Here is a 25,720-nt window from a genome sequence, read left to right as displayed (position 1 = left end):
CTGAGATTCTTGTCCTAACAGAACCTGGTTAGAAAAATATCCCAGAATATCGCCGAATGCATTCCTCCTGATGGTCCTAACGTGGCACACTGTCCATCACGTGTTACCCTCCCTGGAAAGTGTTAAGTCCTGCCTTCAAGAAGCATCTCTGAAATGCAAAGGTTCTAACTCCTATGTAGAGGCTCCTATGTCGAAGCACAAAGGATGTCTTGTGAAAGAATGAAGCATTCTGAATTTACCCACCAAATGCTGCTGGTGTGGAAGCACTGTCCAACTATTTCTTTCTGCATACGAGACTCTCAGTTGCACCCTGCAAAGGTGGCCTACAGATCGTCATATGCGGAAAGAGTCTTGCTCAATGATAACGCTCTGCCACTGAGTAGGGAAGCTTGAATATCTCAGTGTGAAACCGATCTCCACGTACCATAAGTGAAGACACAATTTGTATCCTGCGCCATACAAAATCGGCCCTTTTTGCATCATGCATATAGCTATTGACCGACAGACAATCGTGTATATAGTGTGAAGACAGACAGCGTAAGCACATGCACCAAATGTACTCCTCACAGCATTAGATATTTCACGCGAGGTCAGGCAGTCATCCACCACAGCCAATGGTCACAAGTCATCCACTCCCAACATATGACCAGACTGCCCTCATCAGACCGAAGTCACCCTCAGAACTGTTGTATAAAGGTGGGTCAGTTCCCCTCAGCACAAAGGCGTTACTGTTTCTGTCCCTGACATGCTTGCTTGCTTGATATCTACACTCATCTTCAGTCTCTGGGATTACAAGAAAATTTGTAATTTCACATGGTTTGCCAGAATATCATACCATTTTCGCAATACTTCTCGATATCAAGCACACAGCAATATCGCTTGCATAGCAGTATTGCTTGCACAGTATAATCCCGAAGATATAGGCTGGAAACTATTTCTCTCGAAACTGAAACTTTTGCGACGTGCAGCGTGCTGTAAACCACTGAGTAACTAGAAACGTATCTCACCTGTGAAAACCTTTAAGTGAAACCTCGAAAAAAATTAGAAAAAACTGATATTTCCACTTGCGAATACCGATGTTGGTGATATAAAAGATTCCAAATCATCCTTATAATTTAAAAAGTCAATAAGTGTTTCTCATGTATAGAGAACCAGCAAACACGGCCTCCACCCGTCTTGCACCTGCTAGATGCACTCACACCACAATCAATGTTCTCTCAACGAAATAAAGATCGGAAAAGTGAAGAAGCAGTCAATCGGACAATTTACATGGGAGGAAATAATGGTCCAGTGCAAATACACGTCCATATTGATCTTCTCAATTTCCACATGACCACGAAAGCTGTCCAACACATACTAAGTATTAGTTCGCTATTCGGCCGTCTACAGGACGACACGGTAGAGTCAGCTACATTCCTGCATCCCAACAGGCCTTTCCATTTGGACGGCTCCTGCCGTTAATGGGCAACATGGATCATTCCCGCCACAGGCCACTGATGGCACACCACGCACCCCTAGACAGAACCATACTAGGAAACCAGCCACATACATATTTCATCACTATACTTACAATTAAATGTTATGATTGCATTCTCAATTGATCTACATTGGACAGTGAACGAAGTTGGTTGGTTGGTTGGTTTGGGGAAGGAGACCAGACAGCGTGGTCATCGGTCTCATCGGATTAGGAAAGGATTGGGAAGGAAGTCGGCCGTGCCCTTTCAGAGGAACCATCCCGGCATTTGCCTGGAGTGATTTAGGGAAATCACGAAAAACCTAACTCAGGACGGCCGGACGCGGGATTGAACCGTCGTCCTCCCGAATGCGAGTCCAGTGTCTAACCACTGCGCCACCCCGCTCGGTGTGAACGAAGTATCGTAAATACACCCTGCTGACGGCTGTGGCTCTAGAAATAGAAATATCCGTATCAGTCTTATGACTTGACATACTCTTCCCTTTGCTATCACAGTATTCAATGTCAAATCCATACCTTCATTATGACTGGACATAGTCATTGCCTTTACACATGTTGGAATGCAAACACATACTTTACAAGCCAGATGCTCAAGGCAAACCTATCACACATCCCCTACCACTAAGTATTATAGTTCGCCAATAACTGATTGCAGCCGATACGAAATAATACTGACCGAAAATCAGCGATGTGTGGACATGCCTCATAAGCTTTCTTCCGAGTGGTACTGTAAGGTAGCAGTATTTTGCACCTTTCTGTAATATAATAATTGTTGCAAAGACCAGTTAGATATCGGTTATTATGTTATTTGTTAGGCAATCAGCGCATTGAAATTAATATAGGGAGTATCAGACGGCATAAGACGCGTATTAACTTTAAGAAATTCGCATGTTGCATGAAATCGGGGTTCAGGTGATATTTTCACGGAGTTTGGTTGGAGCGGACGAGTGGCACTGCTCAAAGGCAGGGTAGAGGGGTGTGGAAGTTTAAAGTTTACAACCGGCCATTACGAGTCGGCATGTTAACGCGTCCCACTGGGGGAGACGCGCCGCCGGAGCAGGTAGGCACCCACTGCGCAGACAACAGAGGCAGGCCTTCGAGGGACGACGCCTCGTTGGCGGTTAAGCTAGTGCAATGACCTTTTCCCGCGCGAGGGCGAAAAGAGAGACACGATTGGTGGGTTCAATTTTGAATGGAGTTTCGGTTTGTTCCAGAACATTCTAGGCGCAGTAAGGCGCAGAATGTTTTAATTGGCTGGAAGATGCCAGGAAATAATAGTGGGAGCGAACTGTGCTGGTCTAGAGCCGCGGGATTGGCCACCTCGAAAAATAGCGTGGGGCTGCTCATTTTTCCAGAGGGAAGCTTTTGGAGCTGTTATCGGGGGGAAGCGTCTTAGCTCCTGTAGCGAGCGGACGTCGTGCTTTCGGCTCTGCTGTAGGAGAGTAAATTCCTTTCAGTGTGCTTGCAGAACTTTGAATAAGTCTGCCAGCTGCAACTGAAACTAGTATTCAGTTAGGGGTACTGTCATGTTTTACTGTTAGAGACAGGCTGATTCCGCTAATTGCGGTTGGGAATGCTGTCTCACAGGAAGCATACAGGAGCAGAGCAATTTCCTTGAGCCACACTTTGTTAAAGACGTTACTGGATTCCGGCTTTGGGCTGGTGAGTCCCGTCGTAACGAGTGCGAGACGACTGGAAAGAAAGCAGAAATAGCTTCTGAATAGGAGTTTACGAACAGGAAGCCTGTTCGTGAAAATAAATTCATTTTGTTGCAATTGAGGCTCCTTGACGACGCAGACGCCATCGGCGGCTTGCTGACCTGTCCACGACGCTGCATTTGGTAACTTGATGCTCAGCTTCGGCATTTAATCCGATATTACGCACGCCTGTGATTACCAGAGCTCAGTTTTCCACCCACGCTCTTATTGAAAATTTGGTAATTGAAGTAGGTTTGTCTGACGTATTTTATGCCATCTGACAAGGTGAGAGAGTAGAAAATACAGATGCGTTATCCGACGTTAAGAGTTAGTTTCGGAATTTAAGGGCCATTGTCATTACTAGCTTGATTTTATCACTTATAAATGTATGTCTTTGTTCACTTTGATGTTGGGAAGATTATTGTTAAATAAATGTGTTCAATGCTATTCTTGTTTGCTTAGTAGTGATCAGTTCCCTGAACACTATTTAATTATTAAATATTAATCAAAATTAGTAAAGGGGCAGTTTTAATTAACAGGTTGGGTTTCATAACAGGACTTCAGCCAGAGCCAACGATGCGATCCAGTAGGGAAAGTGAACAAGTAAAAGCATTCTTGTTAAAACCCCTCGACATTTGGCGGAACCGCCTAGGGCCCCTTATCATCAATCATTGAAAGAAACCCCTTTCAGTACCACTGTGTCTCGGAAAGGGAGGTGTAATCGTCTTACAAACTGCCAAATGTTAAGAAACACGATCGCCACAACTATTGTATGTTACAGTCACAACTGGTCTTGGTTCTCCAAGTGCATACAAGTATCCATGTTAAAAGCTGTACTGGCCTTATGAATCGAGGTATGGCATTATCTCCAAATGAAATGGTCCTTTCCAAATACCGTGTCACTGAATATAGACGGTGATCGCCGGAGTGTATACTATCAGACCAACTCTGTGGTTACACGGTCGCCGATGTTGCAACCTCGTAATAAAATTACCGAATTTATAAGGTGATTCGGCTAACGAACGTGGTATAACTGGTATTTGATACTCCTTCATGCTGCCGCTAAATATTTCTCTAGTATTTGTAATGCATTCTGTCTCGGTGCCATGTCAGAGGTCCGGCGATATATTGACTGGCTTATAGGCGATGTTTAATTGGAAAGGATCACAAACAAAAGATGGTGTGCTGATTGAGGTTGTAAGAAATGTACACTAGCTTTTCAGATCTCTAGTGCTATGCTTTCCAGTAGAAATGATGTCTATGATTTGGAATCAAGTCTTTCTGTTCAACCACATACCTGTGTTCTATCCGATGGAGAAGTTCTTTAATGATTATAGCCTCTAGTGAATCATATTTCTGGCACTCTCATATCTCGAAACGAGTCACATTTTTCGAACCTATCAGCTACAGTAAAGTCTTAGATAGTCCCTATGCCTCTTGGAATAGCTACCATTACTGCAGCTTTGCACATGTGATCGTTCCAATTTAAGTCAGAACCACCACCTTCTGCAATCCGTGTAGAAACAGAGTGACCTGAGTTAGTGCGGCAGGACCGTGTTTTGACCATTCGGTGGAAAACAAGTTGTCGTAGCTCCGCCAACAAAGGACGATGTGTAAGATTAGCGCCAAACAAAGCCTGCTCCTGCAACAGGAGGTAGTGTAAAAGACATTACGAAACTGAGAGAAGAACGAGGATTTTGCTACTGCATTGTGGTGAATCCCCAAACTACACACGAGTACTGCTGCGTGAAGCAGATCTGCGTCCCTTTGGGCGCATTGACGTCTATCACCCCAACATGCTATCATCGTTATTCTGTACCATCCAACAGAGAAAAATTACAAACTATAAAAGCTCCACTAACTTCATCCGGTAGAGAACTCGTTAAGATTTTTACCACATCTCTCCCCTCCCATATATCGAAAACAAATATCATCTGCATGCCGGCATCGAGCACTTGTGATGATCCTATTAAATATACAGGTATTGATCCACTGCACAGACCAGTGTAAAATTGCATCGCCTGTACTGTAGGAGGATGACCGTATGCCACAAACTATACTATAAGTCGCAAGAGACACTCACTGTGACCCTATGTCATTGTATGAAACATTGTTTTTTTTCTGCTGTAATACGCTTTGTACACTGCCATAAATTTTGTTTTTTCCGCCACAACATCGAGGTCTGTGTCACGTTCTAAACAGACATTAACACGTTGTGATCCATTGCTTCTCACAGAAAACTAGATGTCACATGGTGCAAATCATGTTGTTACTGCAGCTACCATAACAAACCACACACACCGGATGATTTTAAAGAAGACAGTTACAGCATAAGGAAACTGGAAACGTTTGGTGGCCTTCTGGAGCGTTTCCAAACTGCTGACCGAAGGTGATTGAGCTCTGCATTTTGTTTCGTCTGATTCCTCATATCGCAGACATGTATACCATCACTGTTTTAATCCTCCCACTGGCGCACCCAACTTCGAACTAGAGCACGTCTTCGGACGTAACCCGTGGTTGGTCCTCCTGTGAGCCCTATCCCAGTTGTGACATGTGGTGGATCTGCCTCTGAACATCGACCTGGATGTATAGTGTACAGCAGATCCACTCGCGAACACTAAATCGGATGTGGCATACTGTGGATCTGCATCCCAACATCGCTCCATACATTGTGCGTGGCAGATCCACCTTGAAACCCTATACCAGGCGTGGTATATTGTGGATCCGCATCCCAACATCACTCCAGATAAAACGCGCAGCGGATCCGGACTCGAATGCTTACTCATGTCTACTGCAGGTCCTGGGAACCATCCACGACACATACACATACACAGACAACATACTGAAAACGGAGCAAACACACTGCAAATGTGGAATATGTGGGTGGAGGTGACTGGAAGCAACCGAGTACAGTGCTATACTATGCCTCCCGATCACAAAAATAGTGCATTTGCGCTAGATGTTGGCAGCTGTACTACATTTACAAGCAATTTCAGAGCACAGAACGAGAGGTTATGTCAGGGTCACATGGGTAGAACTGACATAAAATCGATAGAATTGCGGAAAATGACGGGAAAATACGTATAAATTGAGGGAATGTACACTGAAATGCGGGTAAATTGATGAAATACTTGAGTGTCTTCAGGTTGGGGCAGAACAATTTGTACGTGGGAACAAGTATGCTGCAGCAAGAGGAATCCGAGTAAACGTTGACATGGAAGCGAAGGGAACAAGCGAAACAGTCACTTTTTCCATCGGGGCAACAGTCTACTCTATGTCTATTGAGGTATCCGTAATACATGCGAATTGCCTACTGGATTTGACGCTTTTCAGGCAAACAGAGAACCATCTGCCTCTATACTTACTTGCATCTGCGTTAAAGGATAACAGAGAGTGGACAGAGTGATCAATTGAGATGGAGCTGTAACGAGGTTCAATTTAATGGCAGACTGATGATGCATTCTAGAGAGGGAGATGTTGCTGCGGGTCATTTGAACATTTCTTCCGCTGTTCTGTCAGGATGTATCAGTCGCGTGGCATAGCCTGCGTTCCGCTCTTATACAACCATGTGTTCTGTATGTGACTTAGAGCACTATTTACTTGCGATCGTTAACAGCAAACCTCTCGGTCATCAGAGGTCTTCCATCCCATGTGTGATGAAACGTGACAATCTTGTTACGACACATTCCTCTAAAGGAGCGAAGATTTTTGCGATCTACTCCATTCCCCTGTCACATCTTCGGTATAAAATCGAGACGTCAGTTTGATAGCTAAGATGATTCTAAGTTAGCGATAGGTATTTGTGAGACTGCATTCCCCGTGTATACGTCTGCCTGACAGATGTCCTGTTTACAGAGTTAGTGGCGGCATGACGTATAAATTCACATGTCGGACGCCGCTGCAATGCGTTTATCAGTTCCCTTGTAAGAGGTATTCTCCGTTACTAACCATCATTTCGTATAGGACTGATGTGGGAATAGTATAATTTCTGAACCGTGATCGGACGTGGACAGTGGACGCTATACATCTCTGGAAAGCTATATTATGCATATATCAGACAAAGCCAATGTTTTAAGGAAGTAGTTTTTTTCATTTTATAGTTTGTTACGATAGTTTATCGTAGAGAAACCTGCAAGAAGGATGTATGTCATGCACTGGAAATACAATCTGTACATTGGAATATTAACAGCGTTACTAGTCACTGGGAGCTCCAATGTTAGGCAGGTGGTGGAGCCGCTCAGGGAGATAGCAGGCAAGGCGGGAGAGAGTTCCACTGGGCATTCGGTATGTTTGCTGGGAGGTATCATCCGTGATGTGGAGGAGGCCCTGCCGGCGGCTATCGCGCACTCTGAGTGCAACCGGCTGCACGCAGTGGCACATGTCGGCACGAATGACGCCTGGAGCTTGGCTTCTGAGGCCACCCTCGGCTCCTTTTGGCGGCTGGCTGATTTGGTGAGGGCAACTAGCAACGCACGCGGGGTGCACTGGTTTGGAGCGGAGTGGAAGACTTAAACCAGAGGCTCAGACGGCTTTGCGACGGTATCAGACGCGAATTTCCCGACCTCCGCTATCGGATGGAGAATTCTAGGGTTTCCCTTAATAGGTTAGGCGTGCATTACCTGCAGCAAGCGGCTACTAGGGTAGCGAAGTACGTGTGACATACACATAGGGCATTTTTTCGGTTAGAGAACCACTCCCTTGGGAGCAAAGACGATTTGGCTGTTAAATCGGCCACAGTGCCCTGAGAGAATCTTGGTCCTCTCAGATGAGAGACAGAAAAGATTATTGTGATTTTAGTAAATTTCAGGAGCATCCAAGGAAAGGTCCCAGAATTAGTATCGCTTACTGAAGGTTACAATGCACAGATAGTATTGAGAACAGAAAGCTGATTGAAACCTGATGTCAATGACAGCGAAATCCTAAGTTCGGAGTGGAATGTTTATCGTAAGGATAGGTTAGTCGCCAATGATGGCGGCGCGTTTATTGCATTAAAAAATTCGATAAAATCTAGCGAGGTTATCGCGGATTCCGAATGTAAATGAATCTGGGAGAAATCGAGTATCAAAGAACGATCAAAAATGGTGATCGGATGCTTTTATAGACCGCCTGGGTCAGGATCTGTAGTCGTAGAGCACTTCAGACAGAACTTGCAGGATGTCATTAGTAATCTTCCTGATCATGCCGTTGTAATAGGGCGTGTCTTCAACTTTCCAAGTATAGATTGGGAGTGTTATGCCATCAAAACTGCTGCCAGAAACAGGGAATCGTGTGGCATTGTTCTGGAGGTCTTGTCCGAAAATTACCTTGAGCAGATTGCTAGAGAACCAACTCGTGAGGGTGACGTCTTACACCTACTGGCAACAAACAGACCTGAACTTATCGAATCAGTTAACGTAGAGGAAAGTATCAGCGATCATAAAGCTGTGACAGCATCTATGACGACGGGCCTACAAAGGATGTTAAGAAAGGTAGGAAGATACATTTGCTCAGCAAGAGTGACGGGATATAAATTTCAGAATATCTCAGCAGCCAGCATCAAATATTCGGAGATGAGGATGAAGATGTGGAGAACAAATGGAAACATTCAAAGGCATCGTTCAATATGCCCTAGACAAGTATGTTCCTAATAAGGTTTGAACTGATGGGAAAGACCCACCATCGTTTAATGGCCGTGTTAGAAAAGCGCTACGTAAACAGAGAGCACTTCCTCTCACATTCGAGTGCAGTAAAAACCTAGCCGACAAACAAAAGCTGTACGAAGCGAAAATGAGCGTAAGGAGAGCAATGAGAGAAGCGTTCAGTGATTCTGAAAGTAACACGTCGTCAACCGACCTGAGTAAAAATAGAGAAGGCGGAAATACCGAATTCGGTCTTCCTAAGTTGTTTCACCGGGGAAGATCGTAACACTGTCCCTCCTTTCAATCGTCGTACGAACATCGAAATGGCAGATGTTGAGATAACCGATCGCGGAACTGAAAAGCAGCTACAATCGCTTATTAGTGGAAAGGCTGCAGGACCAGGCGAGATAGCTATAAGATTGTATTAAGATTATGCGAAAGAACTTGCTCCCCTTCTAGCTGTAGTTTATGGTAGATCGCTTGAGCAACGAAAGGTACCTAACGACTGGAAAAAGGCGCAGTTCATTCCCGTTTTTAAGAAAGGCCTTAAGAGAGATACACACAATTATAGACCTATATCGTTGACGTCAGTCTGTTGTAGAATTATGGAACATGTTTTATGCTCAATAATTATGAGGTTCTTGGAAAACAGACATCTCCCCTATAAAAATGAACACGGATTCCGCAAACAGAGACCCTGCGAAACTCGGCTCGCTCTGTTCCTCCGTGAGACCCACAGCGCAGTGGACACCGGCGCCCAGGCTGACGCCGCGCTCCTTGACTGCAGTGTGGCATTCGACACCGCCCCACACTGCCATTTAATGAAACACTACGAGCTTACGGGGTATCGGAGCAGACCTGCGATCGGATTCAAGACTTTCCTGCGGATAGAACTCAACACATTGCTCTGAATGGAACTAAATGGACGGATGTAAAGGTAATATACGGAAACCACAGGGAAGTGTGATAGGACCGTTACTGTTTACTTCATGTATAAATGATCTAGTACAAAGCGTCGGATGCTCTTTAAGGCTATTCACAGATGATGCAATTGTCTATACCAAAGTAGCCACGCCTTAGATACTAATAATTTGCAGAAGGACCCGCAGAGAATTGATGAGTGGTGCAGGCTCTGGCAGTTGACCGCGAACGTAAATAATGTAACATATTGCGCATATATAGGAAAAGAAATCCACTACCGTACAGCTACACTATTGATGACAAACAGTTGGAGACATCACCTGCCGTAAAATATAAATGCGTAACTATCCAGAGCGATCTTAAGTGGAATGCCCATATAAAACAGACAGTGGGAAAAGCAGATACCAGACTCAGACTCATCGGAAAAATCTTAAGGAAATGTAACTCATCCACGAAAGAAGTGGCTTATAAGGCGCTTGTTCGTCAGAGTCTTGAGTATTCATCTATCTGGGATCCCTATCAGGTAGGACTGTTAGAGGAGATAGAAAAGATCCAACGAATACGGAGCGTTTCGTCACGGGATCGTTTAGCTGGCGAGAGAGCGTTACGGAGATGTTAAGAAACTCCACTGGCAAGCTTTACAAGAGAGGCGTGCATCACAGATAGATTTACTATTGAAATTTCGGGACAGAACTTTTCAGGAGGAGTTATGCAACATATTACTTCCCCCACATACATCTCGCTTATTGACCACAAGGAGAAAATTCGAGAATTTAGAGCCTACACAGAGACTTACCGACAATCATTTTCCCACGCACTATTCGTGGGTGGAACAGGGGTGGAGGGATCTGATACTGGTACCAGAAGTACCCTCCGCCACACATCATTAGGTGGCTTGCGAAGTATGATGTGGATTCAGATGAATTTTTTTCAGGCCGGCTCTTAATGACTTTTGATTAAATTATTTTTTCCAAGAAAGGTGCTGTATGGGTCTTTTTATGTGGTCGAACGAGGGTGAGGAAGCTTTCCAGCATATGGAAATGGAATTGGCTCTGAGCACTATGGGACTCAACTGCTGAGGTCATTAGTCCCCTAGAACTTAGAACTAGTTAAACCTAACTAACCTAAGGACATCACAAACATCCATGCCCGAGGCAGGATTCGAACCTGCGACCGTAGCGGTCTTGCGGTTCCAGACTGCAGCGCCTTTAACCGCACGGCCACTTCGGCCGGCGAAATGGAATTATCAAGCAGCTAACTCTTATACTTTAACTTTAAGAGTTATGATAGGCGAGTATATACAGTGCTGTTTTTCTGGGGGGAACGCTGGGGATGCGTACCCCTAAACTTTTTACGATGTTGAAAACTTGGAAGAGTGCCAAAGATTTATTTCACGGAAGTAAATATTTTATTTCATTTTTTCGTGTTGGTAATTGCAATACGAACGATACCAGTCCAGTTTTTGGTGGAAAAAGCGAAGTCATTGACTGTTTCAATCATTTGGATGCTGCGGCAACAGTTCTCGACAACTCAATCGCTGGCAGCCAATTCGACAAGCGTGTAGTGCCCTCGCCCGCTAATAGTGGGCGATGGTAGTGCTAGACGGACATGCGTACGCTCAAACGCCGAGCTACCGATAGCTGTCTCTACGGTCCTGCAACCATGATGATGTTGATGACGTCATGGCTAAAAGCAGACGGGTGGTATCCCATGCTTCAGTTATAAGTAATTTTCCTGCATTATATCCAATGTCGGAGTACCCTCAAACTCTTTTTTTAGAAAAAAAGCACTGAGTATATATGTGAATGTGATTACGACAATGCCGACTTCTGTAAATTTTCAGTTTGTGAAATTTTTTTATTGGTATGAAACTGTTCTTGTAGCTCAAACTGCTGTCGTAAATATTTCGGTAAAGAGTACATGTGACCTTGATGTAACGCTGCGCTAAGCTGCGCACTAGCCACTTTGAAATACACCTATTGCTGTGTGGACTTTAAAGTTTCCTCGTGCCGCTTCAGCAACTTTGAAGCTTGCCGCACTTCCGCAAGCGCTCGCATAGCTGTAGAAAAGAGAGGCCGTTGACCTCTATATTGACACTTCTTTGCACAACGCACCACAAACACAACACTCTATTACTTGGAAATATATGATTACACTTTGGAGCTTATACCTTATACTACTTACTGAAATGCTTATGAAGCGACGAGAAATATTCTTTCATCTACACACCTGAGACAAGTATCATTCTACTAGAGTTGAAAGAATTTTTACTGATTTATGAAATGCCATATGGCTATTGAATGATGTTTTCATGCTTTGCCTTGTACATATCTGTTTCTTTAATTTGATATCTAGTTTCTAGTTGAGCTGTAGCATTGGTTTTATAAAATAAAATTTAATACATATGCTAATGTGAATACTTTCTGTTAACAGATACATGAAATAATAATTTTATAGCCGACCGTTGTGGCCGAGCGGTTCTAGGCGCTTCAGTCTGGAATCGCGCGACCGCTACGGTCGCAGGTTCGAATCCTGCCTAGGGCATGGATGTGTGTGGTGTCCTTAGGTTAGTTAGGTTTAATTAGTTCTAAGTTCTAGGCGACTGATGACCTCAGACGTTAAGTCGCATAGTGTTCAGAGCCCATTTAATAATTTTATAATCTACGTTCTTAGTGGTTCATGGTGTGCGTTCCTGTAGTCATGTCCTAGTTCATGAACCACGGGCAACGTATGAGTGGCCAAGTAAGTGGTCCCGACAATCGGGATAGCAGTTACTTTGGAATAAGGCTGGGCATCTCGGACATATTCTGAGTCGTGGTCACCTTTGTGCTCACACGGCAAAGACTACCAAATCCACCGGTTAGTCCCTCAGCCGTTAGGGGTAAAACCCAATGGGACTCGGGGCAAGTAAGGCTAGCAACCTGCTTCCCTGGTACTTTAAATATGATGCTGGCAACAATCAGAGCAAAATGCCTCGGACCTTTGGAGGTGACGGAGTCCCACCTCTAACTGACAAACCAGGGACTGCTAAGATACGACTTGGCAAGCAAATGGTAATGAGATGGGGAGCTATTAATATCAATCGGGGCTACTCTGGGAAGAAGGTAGAGCTGGCAGAGGTTGCAAGTAAGATGGGGCTGGACGTTTTAGCTGTTAGTGACATTCGGGTAAGGGGTGAGAAAGAAGAGGAAGTGGGAGAATACAAGGTCTACCTGTCAGGAGTCAAAGCAGGAATAGCACAATGGGGTGTAGGGCTTTACATCAGGAAAGAAATGTAACCCAGCGTAGTTGCAATAAGGTATGTAAACGAACGACTGATGTGGATAGATTTGACAGTGTCTAGCAAGAAAATTAGGTTTGTGTCAGTATATTCGCATTGTGAAGGGACAGATCAAGATAAGATGGATAGTTTTTATGAGGCACTCAGTGATGTAGTTGTTAAAGGACAAGGACAGTGTTCTGCTCATGGGTGATTTTAACGCCAGGATTGGAAATCGAACAGAAGGGTATGAAAAGGTTATGGGTAAATTTGGAGAGGATATGGAGGCCAACAGGAACGGGAAACAACTCTTGGATTTCTGCGCCAGTATGGGCTTAGTAATCACAAACTCCTTTTTTAAACATAAGAACATTCACCGGTATACTTGGGAAGGCAGGAGAACCAGATCTGTCATTGACTATATAATAACAGATCAGGAATTCAGGAAGGCTGTCAGGGACACACGTGTATTCAGGGGATTCTTTGATGACACTGATCATTATTTAATCTGCAGTGAAATTGGGATTGTGAGGCCGAAAGTGCAGGACGTCAGGTCCATATGTAGGAGGATAAGAGTGGAGAAACTTCAGGATAAGGAAATCAGGCACAAGTACATAACAGCGATCTCAGAAAGGTACCAGTTAGTTGAATGTAGTCAATTACAGTCATTGGAAAAGGAATGGACAAGTAACAGGGACACAGTACTAGAAGTGGCTAAAGAATGTCTTGGAACAGTAGTGTGTAAAAGTAGGATGAAGCAAACAGCTTGGTGGAATGATACAGTCAAGGCAGCCTGTAAAAGGAAAAAGAAGGCGTATCAAAAATGGCTACATACCAGAACCTAGGTAGACAGAGAAAGTTATGTTGAAGAAAGAAACAAAGCCAAACAGATAATTGCAGCATCCAAGAAGAAATCGTGGGAAGACTTTGGAAACAGGTTGGAGACTATGGGTCAAGCTGCTGGAAAACCATTCTGGAGTGTAATTAGCAGTCTTCGAAAGGGAGGTAAGAAGGAAATGACAAGCATTTTGGACAGGTCAGGAAAACTGCTGGTGGATCCTGTGGATGCCTTGGGCAGATGGAGGGAATATTTTGAAGAGTTGCTCAATGTAGGTGAAAATGCGATCTGTAATGTTTCAAATTTCGAGGTAGAATGGGATAGGAATGATGATGGAAATAGGATCACATTTGAGGAAGTGGAAAAAATGGTCAATAGATTGCAGTGCAATAAAGCGGCTGGGGTGGATGAAATTAAGTCGGAACTCATCAAATACAGTGGAATGTCAGGTCTTAAATGGCTACACAGGATAATTGAAATGGCCTGGGAGTCGGGACAGGTTCCATCAGACTGGACGAAAGCAGTAATCACACCAATCTTTAAACATGGAAACAGAAAAGATTGTAACAACTACAGAGGTATCTCTTTAATCAGCGTTGTGGGTAAAATCTTCTCAGGTATTGTTGAAAGGAAAGTGCGAGTATTAGTTGAGGACCAATTGGACGAAAATCAGTGTGGGTTTAGGCCTCTTAGAGGTTGTCAGGAGCAGATCTTTAGCTTATGGCAAAGAATGGAGAAGTGTTATGAGTGGAACAGGGAGTTGTATCTATGCTTTATAGATCTAGAAAAGGCACATGACCGGGTTCCTAGGAGGAAGTTATTGTCTGTTCTACAAGATTATGGAATAGGAGGCAAACTTTTGCAAGCAATTAAAGGTCTTTACATGGATAGTCAGGCAGCAGTTAGAGTTGACGGTAATTTGAGTTCATGGTTCAGAGTAGTTTCAGGGGTTAGACAAGGCTGCAACCTGTCTCCACTGTTGTTCATATTATGTATGGATCATATGTTGAAAACAATAGACTGGCTGGGTGAGATTAAGATATGTGAACACAAAATAAGCAGTCTTGCATATGCGGATGACTTAGTTGTGATGGCAGATTCGATTGAAAGTTTGCAAAGTAATATTTCAGAGCTAGATCAGAAATGTAAGGACTATGGTATGAAGATTAGCATCTCCAAAACGAAAGAAATGTCAGTGGGAAAGGAATATAAACGGATTGAGTGCCAAATAGGAGGAACAAAGTTAGAACAGGTGGACGGTTTCAAGTACTTAGGATGCATATTCTCACAGGATGGCAACATAGTGAAAGAACTGGAAGCGAGGTGTAGCAAAGCTAATGCAGTGAGCGCTCAGCTACGATTTACTCTCTTCTGCAAGAAGGAAGTCAGTACCAAGATTAAGTTAGCTGTGCACCGTTCAATCTTTCGACCAACTTTGTTGTATGGGAGCGAAAGCTGGGTGGATTCAGGTTACCTTATCGACAAGGTTGAGGTTACGGATATGAAAGTAGGTAGGATGATTGCAGGTACTAGTAGATGGGAACAATGGCAGGAGGGTGTCCACAATGAGGAAATCAAAGAAACACTGGGAATGAACTCTATAGATGTAGCAGTCAGGGCGAACAGGCTTAGATGGTGAGGTCATGTTACACGCATGGGAGAAGCAAGGTCACCCAAGAGACTCATGGATTCAGCAGTAGAGGGTATGAGGAGTCGGGGCAGACCGAGGAGAAGGTACCTGGATTCGGTTAAGAATGATTTTGAAGTAATAGGTTTAACATCAGAAGAGGCACCAATGTTAGCACTGAATAGGGGATCATGGAGGAACTGTATAAGGGGGCTATGCTCCAGACTGAACGCTGAAAGGCATAATCAGTCTTAAATGATGATGATGATGATGATCTACATTCTTAAAAGGAAGGAGCACTAGGAAAGGAAAGAAGCATAAGAAGGAGAATTGACTAGTAACAGGAACTACATACATAATTTTATTTTCAAGGCCTTGGTATTTCTTTTTGATAGAATAAGTTGAGGTGCACTACTTTAGTGTCAAGATGTGACACAGGCATGAAGATGTGAACAGACATTCCCTTATCTGCATTGCTATCTTTACTGTAATACTTTTTTCTGCTTGTGCTTTGTCATGTTTAGGTATAAATTATTGCATTTGCTGCTGCTGTTTGTTTGGCATTGTTCTACTGAGTTGTACTTTGTATTACTCTGATAAGCCAGTTTTACCACTGATTTATTTTTCTTATTTGCTGCATATTGTCTTATATGAATTGTAATGTTTCATTTACTTTGCTAATTTAAATATATTGCTGCTTGCTTTGCCATTTGCATTTTTTTGGTGATCTTGTTGGTGTTAATGTTTATACTGCTGCATTGCCTCGTTCTCTAGTTTATATATCTGAGCTCAGTAGATTTAAGTTAGTTTAAGGGGGGCTATGCTATACAAGAAAATGAAATATGACTAGTTGGGAAGAAATGTATTGAGACTCTATAAGAAAAAGGTTTGGCTAAAATGTTTTGTTTAATGAGGAACAATTATTTTGTTAGCTATGATTTTCTTGGAAACAAATGATCAGGTAAGAAAGATATGAAAGTTTAAATATAGATAAATGGGATTCTTTGTGGGAACAAATGTTGAAGTAAGAGAGATAAATGAAGTTTTAGTTGGAAATGAAGTAGTTTTGACTGAAAGTTACAGACCTATCAGTATGAAGTATATTATTGAAAGAAAAAAATTGAAAAAGAGTTGAAATGCTCGTCAGAACTGCAGTACTAAATGTTACACTGAAAACAGACACTGTCCTTTCCTTTTGTGTTATTCCGCTATGTTTATGTGTACCCTTGTGTGTCTGTGTTCTTCCTGACTGTGTGTTTACCTGGTAAGATAAATTTGGTAGAATTTTTTTTTTGCTTCTAATACTAAGCAGCATTCGCTATGATGAGGAATACGGTTATCCTCAAATCTAATCTGGTTTTGTAACGTATTGTTTACTTTGGGAAGATGTTTGGACATTATTTATTCGGTTATGTTTTCTTTTAATGCTCATGTGTCAAGTTAATATTTCTAAGGATATTCTCACTTTTTATTAATTTACTAATGTCACAAATCCTGTAATACACTTGTATATGTTTATTTCTGTTCTTTTGTAAAGCCTATATTATTACAAATGTTATCTGTATTACCATGTTCATGATTGTAATGATGTTTTCTGTACTTTTGTAACTGTATTCTTATATTGTAAAATTGTAATTGTATAGACACAAGTTCTTTAAGTTAAGTAAATAGTAGGGATTCATTTTACTGCACACATTTCTGTTGGTCATAGTATATGTATAAAATGTCAGAGGCTATATGACTGTGTTAATGCTTGCACATGTGTTGATAATTCACCAAGGGACTGGTTAACAGCACTGCTGGTTCTAAGGATACTGCAAAAAGTTAGTGAGTGTACAAGTAGTGGTTTATCGACTTGCTGCTGTGCAGAGTGGCCACGCGGTTTGAGGCGTCATGTCATGGACTGCGCCGCCCCTCCCGCCGGAGGCTCGAGTCCTCCTTTGGGCATGGGTGTGTGTGATGTTCTTAGCATAGGTTAGTTTAAGTTAGTTTAAGTAGTGTGTAAGTCTAGGGACCGATGACCTATGCAGTTTGGTCCCTTAGGAATTCACACACATTTATGGACCTGCTATTGTGTGTGAATTTTCTTTTACTGCTCAGACTTTGTGCATAAAACTGTCATAGACTACTCTCCTGATGAATGATTAGGACTGTCTTTAGGGACTGTGAGGTGTTTTTTTGCTTTTGACCGACAGTATATTACTAATTATGTGCGTTTGATCTATTTTATATTGTTAACATAAAAAAAAATTAACTAAGTAGTCCTGGCCACTACCCAAAACAATTTGCAAAATTTTTTGAAGGAGTAGGAGGGCTATGTAAGTAGGCTGTTTATGAGTTTGTATGTTGGCAGTGCTATGTAGAACTTTGCATTAATAACCCTGCCAGCGCTGTGACCACTCTGTAAGAGACTCTGTTGATGTTCAGACTAGCAGTTGGAGGTGAACAGCCAGCAGTGATGGAAGTTGGTGGTGAATAGCCAGCAGTGAGGGGGGGCTGGATGTTAATAGTTGGCAGTGATGGTGGTTAGAGGTCTGAAGTGTTAGCACGAGCTGACGGTCTAGACATGTGTCCGTTATGGAAATTTAATTTTGTCAATGATCATATAATTTTTGCCGGCCGCTGGTGGTCGAGCGGTTCTAGGCGCTTCAGTCTGGAACCGCGCGACCGCTACGGTCGCAGGTTCGAATCCTGCCTCGGGCATGGATGTGTGTGATGTCCTTAGGTTAGTTAGGTTTAAGTAGTTCTAAGTTCTAGGGGACTGATGACCTGAGAGGTTAAGTCCCATAGTGCTCAGAGCCATTTGAACCATATAATTTTTGGAACTGGATGTCACGGATGATTATATATTTTTTTGAACTGGTTGTCACATTATTAAGGTAAAAATACATTGTTTGCCTTGGAACACAATCTTTCCTTTGCTAACCACATGCCTATCAGTAGTTAGAACCTTCAGTAGTTAGAATCTTTTATTTAGCTGGCAGTGTTGATACTTGCGACATTGCTGTAGTTCGTGTAATGAAGACATTCTATGAGGTAAGTGACTTTTGATATGTATGGCTTATTGTTAGGGATTCCTTCTTATTCGGGGCCATTCTTTTGTATTAATTATTTGAATTTTGGTTATCATTTTTTGAGCAGTCATATCACGTTATCCTTGAATATTGTGGGTAATTAATGTGTAGCAAAAGTTTGAGTTCTGTTAGTCAGTGCAAATTCTGTAGGTCAGTGTTGAAATGATAAAGAATACGAAAGTGACACTTGCATTTAATTTCACTCAGTAGTTTTAGAACAAAATACTTTTAAATAAAGAAGTTTCACAAGGCATTAGCGTGATTTCTCCTGGAGGCGACATTTTCTTTTCCCATGTGGTACTTGTACCAAGTTTTTGTGTCAGGTACCGTTTCCGTAAATTACGAGACCCTAGCTAGTATTTGGCAACAAGGGTATTTTCTCTAGTCAAAGTAGTAACACCATTCAATGCTGTTGTTTGTTTTGCTCATATTCTGCATAACATGTGGCACATTTTAAGACGGAAGCCAACCAAAAACTGAAGAATATACGGAATCCCAGAACTTTGCAAACGGCTAGTTACAGCATCAGTCTCCCTCACTGTTGGCCATCAGTCACAAATCCTTTACTCAGTCCTGAACTACATGACGTCAGTTATTTGTATATCAGTAAGTAAGACGCACCAGGGGAAAAAGTGAAACATTCACAAACCATAACAAGTACGACAAAGTTTCGACGTGCAATAGCTTGTACCTTATTAGATAGATCCCAGAACTGTTCTTGTCTTCTTCTATCTTGTAGTTCATCATCTGCTCGCTGACGGATTGCATATCGTGTACCCAACCTCTTAATTTCGTGTGTAGCATGTCTCTCACGCGTCGCACGTCCTTGATCCATCCATGGAGTCGCTGATCATTTGGGTGAATACCCTAAGCCACACAGAAAATAGTTCAAATTAAGTGCATGATATTCCCAAGCATTAGTGAATGTTTACTTACACTTAGGCAGGGTGTTTCAAAATTACACCAGAAAACTTCCAAGGGTTGTAGAAGTTCTCTTGAAGAACAAAATGAGGACAGGAACCTGTGTCCGGAAACGTCACCAAACGACGCTAACAGAGCGTCGAAGTCATAGGCGCCGGCGCCTGCGTATACATGAATATACAGGGTGAGTTCGTTATGATGTTACAGAATTTCAGGGATTCTGGAGCAGGGTAAATGTATCAATTTGAGGTAAGGAACCCTGGTCCGGAAACGAACGAGTCGAAAATTATAAGCTAAAATCGTTCTGATACCTGTGACAGTGGAGTGGGTATATGCACCGGTACTGTTGTTGCTGAGACTGTCATATAGGCAACTTTCAGAGGTGGTAGCGTGAACCAGAACAAGAAAAACAGCCTAGTAATGGTGGACTCTTGAGAGAATACCCTAGGAGCTATGTGAAACATGTTTCCTCTACTGAACAAGTGGTCATTGCTCTTAAGGTATACGTTTTACAGGTCACGTTTACCAGATATTTTTTTCTTGTTTTTGTCCACACTACCACCTTTGGAAGTTGCCTAAATTACAATCTGAACACCAGGACCTGTACATGTATCCCAGTGTCAGAGGTATCAGAACGATTTGCGCTCATAACTTTCGACTCGCTCGCTTCTGGACCCAGGTTCCTTACCTCAAATTGATACACTTATCCTTGTCCATCATCCCTGGAAGTTTGTAACACCATCACGATCACCCTCATATATTCATACTTCCGCCAGCGCCTGTAATTTCGAGGCTCCTTGGTATCTTTGGATGATGTTAGCGGACACGCATTTCTATCCTTGTTTTGTTCCTCAAGATACCTTCTACATCCTCTCGAAGATTGTCGGTGTAATTTTGAAACGCCCTGTAGGTATCGCTACTACATAACACTTAAATTATCGTCAGCGCATGACCGCAGTTTCAATTTTATATAGTCATTACAAGATTAATACAAAGTAAATATCTGGTGATGCCTTATCAAATACACACTGTTCTCTGCCTATAACATCAGATAAGGAAGCTTCAGATTCTTCTAGGCAGTTACAGTTGAAACAGTTGACTACGAATGCTTGCTCTTGCAGCAATATGTCTGAGTAAAATGTCAGTCAGCAGCAGCCGCGCGAGACGCAACTAGCCATAGGGAAGTAACCGATTTTTTGATATTTTACGAGTTCATAACCAGGAGCGAATTGTATAGTTTCATCTGTATACTTTCATAGTTTAGTTTCTTGACTTTCTGCGCGTTAATTTCATATTTAATAAACACAATCTTCATGTTATCGTTTGCGTCGGATAGTAAACCGATTTTGTGATGTATTGCAAGTTTCTAAGCAGGAGCGAATTAATTAGTGTCAACTGTGTACTTTGGCAGTTCAGTTTTAGAATCTCTGCGTCAATCTTAATTATTGGACACATTTCTTGTGTTTTCTTCCTTGTTCACAGTACAGTGCCAAAGTGCGTGTCGAACGTCCTCGTTTGTCTGTGTAGTGTAGTTTTTATCGGAATTAAGTATGGAAAGGGACTGTGATGGCTATATGCGGATGCGATCCAGGTTGGCGACACTTCACTCTCAACTTGAGGCTGTGGTAGCTTTGGTTACACAGCTCGGTCCTTACCGGCGAGCAGCACAGCCACTGCTCGCGCTGAGGTTGACCCCTCACCTGTGATCGAGTGGGAGGTCGCCTCGGGGAGTGGCAGGCGGCCAAAGACTTCCTAAGGTCGCCCCAGTTTATCTGACAAACAGGTTCCATGTGCTGTCTGTGGCTGACACTGCCCCTCAGCCAGATGCAGTCGCTTGACTTGTTTCAGAGGGAACTTCTCAGCCTGCAAGATCCGGGAAATCAAAGAGGTTGTGATTACAAGTAGTTGGGAGCTCCAATCCGTTTCTCTCCTGGTGTAACCAGTGACTTCTTAAGATTAGTCCCTGCAAAACTCAGCAGTAATCATAGGATGCACCACCTGCACCTTTCGTCATTACGACTTCTCCCTCACCATTTGCGACTGTCTCATCCAGCTAACTAATATACTAAAATACCTTGGACTAACTTTCGACTGGAGAGTAACGTGGAAACCTCACCAACCAGACATCCAACACAAATCCCAAACTAAACTAAAATTACTAAAACTACTAACTGGCCTAACTTGGAGTTGCAACCCTCCACTGTCCTCCATACACACAAAACCTTGCTCTGACATGTTTTTTGCTACACGAATGTTGCATGGATTTCCACCCCACACACGTTCTGTGACTCCCTCCAGACACTTGAATGCTATGCTTTCCATCTCGTTTCCCACAACCATAACGATGCTTTACTAACTCCTTACATTCTCACTTCTCCTCAGTCATACTGAATACCTCCAAAAAACCTACAACATCAACAAACCCGACTCCAAAATTTCAAACAATCCTATTGTGTGCTCTCTCCTTTCCAGTCCTATCATGCTGCCATGCCTCTAGCTACACATACCACCAACCCACCATTTGCACACCCTCAGTGTCCTCTCCTAAATAAATTTCAACTGTGTCCCACTCCTGGATCACGAACTCCATCCCAACATACCCATCCCACCAACTGTCAATCCAACCCACCCTGTCAGATTCTTCCCCAATTGCTCCCTCCTTGCCCTCTCTCTGTACCATTTCCCCATTCACCCTGCCCCTGTTGCCCCCCTCCCTGTTCTCCATTCAAATTTATAGAGCCAAACACCACCTACCCCTCTCTCCTTGTTCCCACAGCCACCCCATCTCATCACAACCTCTTACCACCATAATTTTCCTATCGCCCTCTATACCAGCCTTTTTTTCATCAGTAAGCTATAATTCCAAGGCAGGTCCTTTTCCATATTTTATCGAAAATGTAGAGTGCTCTGTTTTTAACGTTTGCCAGTATTTTTTCTGTTGTGTTAGGTGTCTTTCAAATGTTTATTCAAATGTTTAGTGCTCTTCAAACGTTCTTAACTGCGCTCTCGATTCTCATTTTTATCAGTGTTTTTAAACTATTCGCGAAGATAGCATTATTTATTATATTCTCTCATTAACATCACCTTTTCAGGTAGTTTTAAATTCATGATAAATATGTATCCTAGTTCTGTGTTTAGCGTCTATGTCATAGATAATATCTGTTGGCTGAAGAGCATGTTGATTGTCCCACTGCCAGCCCCCCCCCCTCCTCCCCCCACACATGGGACGAGCGACGTCGAAATAACAAAGGGAAAAAAACATCAGAATGTATGGATCCAAGGGCTGGAACCCCTCTTCCTCTTGGGAATATGAATTACCTGGGCTACTCTCAGGGTTTTAAATTCAGATAGGAAAAAGTTTCTAACCATCTACGTAATGGTCGATGACTTTGTTGTCAGGCGTCATCGTCGGTGCTCATTATCCATCAATGTATTCACTGCCTGTCATCATTCGCATCCAGACCTCGCCCTAGCCACTGGTCATCGCCACCCCATATCTTCACTGCCAGTCTTCGCCTCCACCATCTGATCAGCGCCGATTCATCGCCTGTTTGTCACCACCGCCGCCTCCATCTGTTTATCGCTGTCACTGCACTATGGCCGATTTAGCTGCTTCCTTCACTGTCACATCAGAGACATTCTCATCGTTCATTACTCCACCACAATTTGTCACAGTCTTTCCAACGCCACTTTGGGGACCACTCACCCTAATCAACACCGTTAAACACTCTCTGCCGCCGGCCGCTGTGGCCCAGCGGTCCGAGGCGTTTCAGTCCGGAACCATGCTGCTGCTCCAGTCGCAGGTTCGAATCCTGCCTTGGGCGTGGATGTGTCTGATGTCCTTAGGTTGGTTAGGTTTAATTAGTTGTAAGTCTAGGGGACTGATGACCTCAGATGTTAAGTCCTGTACTGCTTAGAGCCATTTGAACCATTTTGAACTCTTTGCCACTATGGAACATTGACTCTATCAATCATATACACCTCTCCATCTCCTGTTCCCACTCTAACTACACGGAGTCTGTCTTCTACCCCAACATACCTACATTCATCCTCCCTTAGCTACAGTACCCTGTCCCATCACAGCAGTAATAAATGCATCTTTCCCCATCCCCAGCTCCCCCTACCTTCTCTCTATCAGCCATCAGTCATCTGCTACCTCCATCACTGGCTGCCTGCATCACAGTCTGCTGGGCAACAGCTGCAACAGATGATGTCACAAGCACCATTCACTGAGTCTCACTGCAGTCACCAATGCAAGCAGGGCTGAAGGACCTTCAGAACTCCCAGGTAACCATCAACAATGTCGCATCTCACCACCCCCATCATACAACCATTCTTCCATCTAAGAGCCAGTAAGAAGCCTACAAAACGTCAAAACACCAACATCTCTCCTACTCCCACACCTAAGAAGAAGCAAACTGAATCTGACGACATTCAGCATATGGACACAACTCCTGTCCCTTCGCACTGTTTACCTACTGTCCAACCTGACTTTCTCTCCAACTCTGACCAAAAGTTCCTCAAACCCAAATGCCTCATCCTCGAAATTAAATACCTACCAAGCCTTCACATCCAACAAATCATCCCAAGAAAAGCCTCCATCTCATTAAAGTCGTTGAATCCCAGTTTCCACACTGACCTTTCCAAATGTCCTTTGGTTATCCTTGGTACCAAAGCCTGCTCAACACCTCTCACCAGCATACCCACGGCCAAACAACACCAGCCTTTCGACCGTCCTCCCACCCCCAATGCAGTGTCACAAATGTCAGCCTTGTGATCATGGATTAGGAAGCGGCATCTGAAATAAACAACCACATGGATTTATAACTCCAGAAAGCCCTTTGAATTAATAATGACTTTGGCCCCACTCACCACTGCCATGTCTTCTCTAAATTTGCTGCCACCATGGACACTCTCCCTAAAGAAGGAGTCCTAATATACCACCACTGCCACAAGGTCGAACCTTAAAAATTCCTACTCAGTCCCACCAATGACGAAAATGCCTCCATTACAATGATCAGCTTACTGAAGATCGTAAAAAACCACCTCCTATCCAAACTGCAAAGCCTTCCATTTTCTTAAACAATGCCCTAACCTCCTCCTATCTGTAACACCTCCCCCCCCCCTCGATGCAAAACTAAGCTGCAACCTACCAAACCTGAGCTCACTGTCCCACTCTGTTCCACTGATACTCGCACTCACCCCAACAATTCCCCTGTCCAACACCCACTGCTGAAGATGTTATCAAATTATCCTCCAAAGCATTCATCCATTCCAACATCCATGTACTCTCTAACAAATCTCCCTTTTTGCCCACTCCATCTCAACAACGAAGCTACCTACTCCCAGAACCAGGTTCACTTTCCCTTCACCTTCCTCTATGCCCTTGTCTAAAACCTCAGCAGACCCCCTTCCCCCAAACAAACCATTCTAATGGTGTGACAGCACTACAAAAGCCTGTACCAATATATCTCCTCCCTCCCCACTAATAAAAATCTTTTAATGCATGCCCTGTTTGAAGACAAAATCCATACCTTTATTCTCCTTGAAATGTTCCTTCAGTCATTACACTGCCCAGACCTCTCTCTGTATCATCCACTGCACAGATAACCACCTTCCTCTGGTCAGAGATGGAGTTTCAATTGGCCACCACAAGAACATCCCAGTTCAGTCACAACCCTTATATAATAATCCTACCAAACGTCTTATGCTTGCCCTATTTTTCGGAAGACTAACCATTACCTGTGCCACCATCTACATCTGACCTATTCATCCTATCCCCTATGACATCGTCACTCATTTTCCACTTACATCATGGCACTGATCTCAAAATTAGTAGTAAATCACCTGGAGGACTCCAGAGGTGGCATCAGTTTTCTGACTCCCTGCAGGGTGTTATTGTTCCCATTTCACACCACACCCATCCTGAAAGCAAAACCACCCCCTATGTCGTCCTAGCATCTCCCAAATTCTTTGGACGCCTCACTGCAGAAGTCTATAATATGATTGGAAGTGAATGTCTACCTGTATTCCTCATCATCTCTCACACAGAATCTCATCCTTGTGCAGCCCATCCCAACCTCCGTCCAAAAGTTATCTAAGACTGCTCACACATCTACTGGAATGCCTAGTGGGAATCCATAGAAACCCAAATTGGAAGTTTCTTCCTGACCTTGTAACACCAAAGCTTAGACACTGCATACCTTTTGTTGATTCATTTAGCTTTCTATTTTGTTCAACATCCCATTGTTGAACTTCTGTAATTGGCATACGATTAATTCGATACTGCAA

At 43.3% G+C, this 25,720-nt stretch overlaps 1 protein-coding gene across 1 annotated transcript in view; it reads right to left on the bottom strand.

Moving 5' to 3' along the window:
* The window catches only part of LOC126160953 (uncharacterized), a 229,435-nt gene that overhangs the window by 94,984 nt on the left and 108,731 nt on the right, over positions 1-25,720 (bottom strand). Inside the window, exon 5 of the mRNA XM_049916944.1 lies at positions 19,200-19,375. Within this exon, the coding sequence (XP_049772901.1) occupies positions 19,200-19,375 (176 nt within the window). The remainder of the gene's footprint in view (positions 1-19,199; positions 19,376-25,720) is intronic.

This window comes from Schistocerca cancellata, unplaced genomic scaffold (assembly GCF_023864275.1).
Source record: "Schistocerca cancellata isolate TAMUIC-IGC-003103 unplaced genomic scaffold, iqSchCanc2.1 HiC_scaffold_1169, whole genome shotgun sequence".
NCBI lineage: Eukaryota > Metazoa > Arthropoda > Insecta > Orthoptera > Acrididae > Schistocerca > Schistocerca cancellata.
This window is presented reverse-complemented; position numbering and strand designations above follow the sequence as displayed.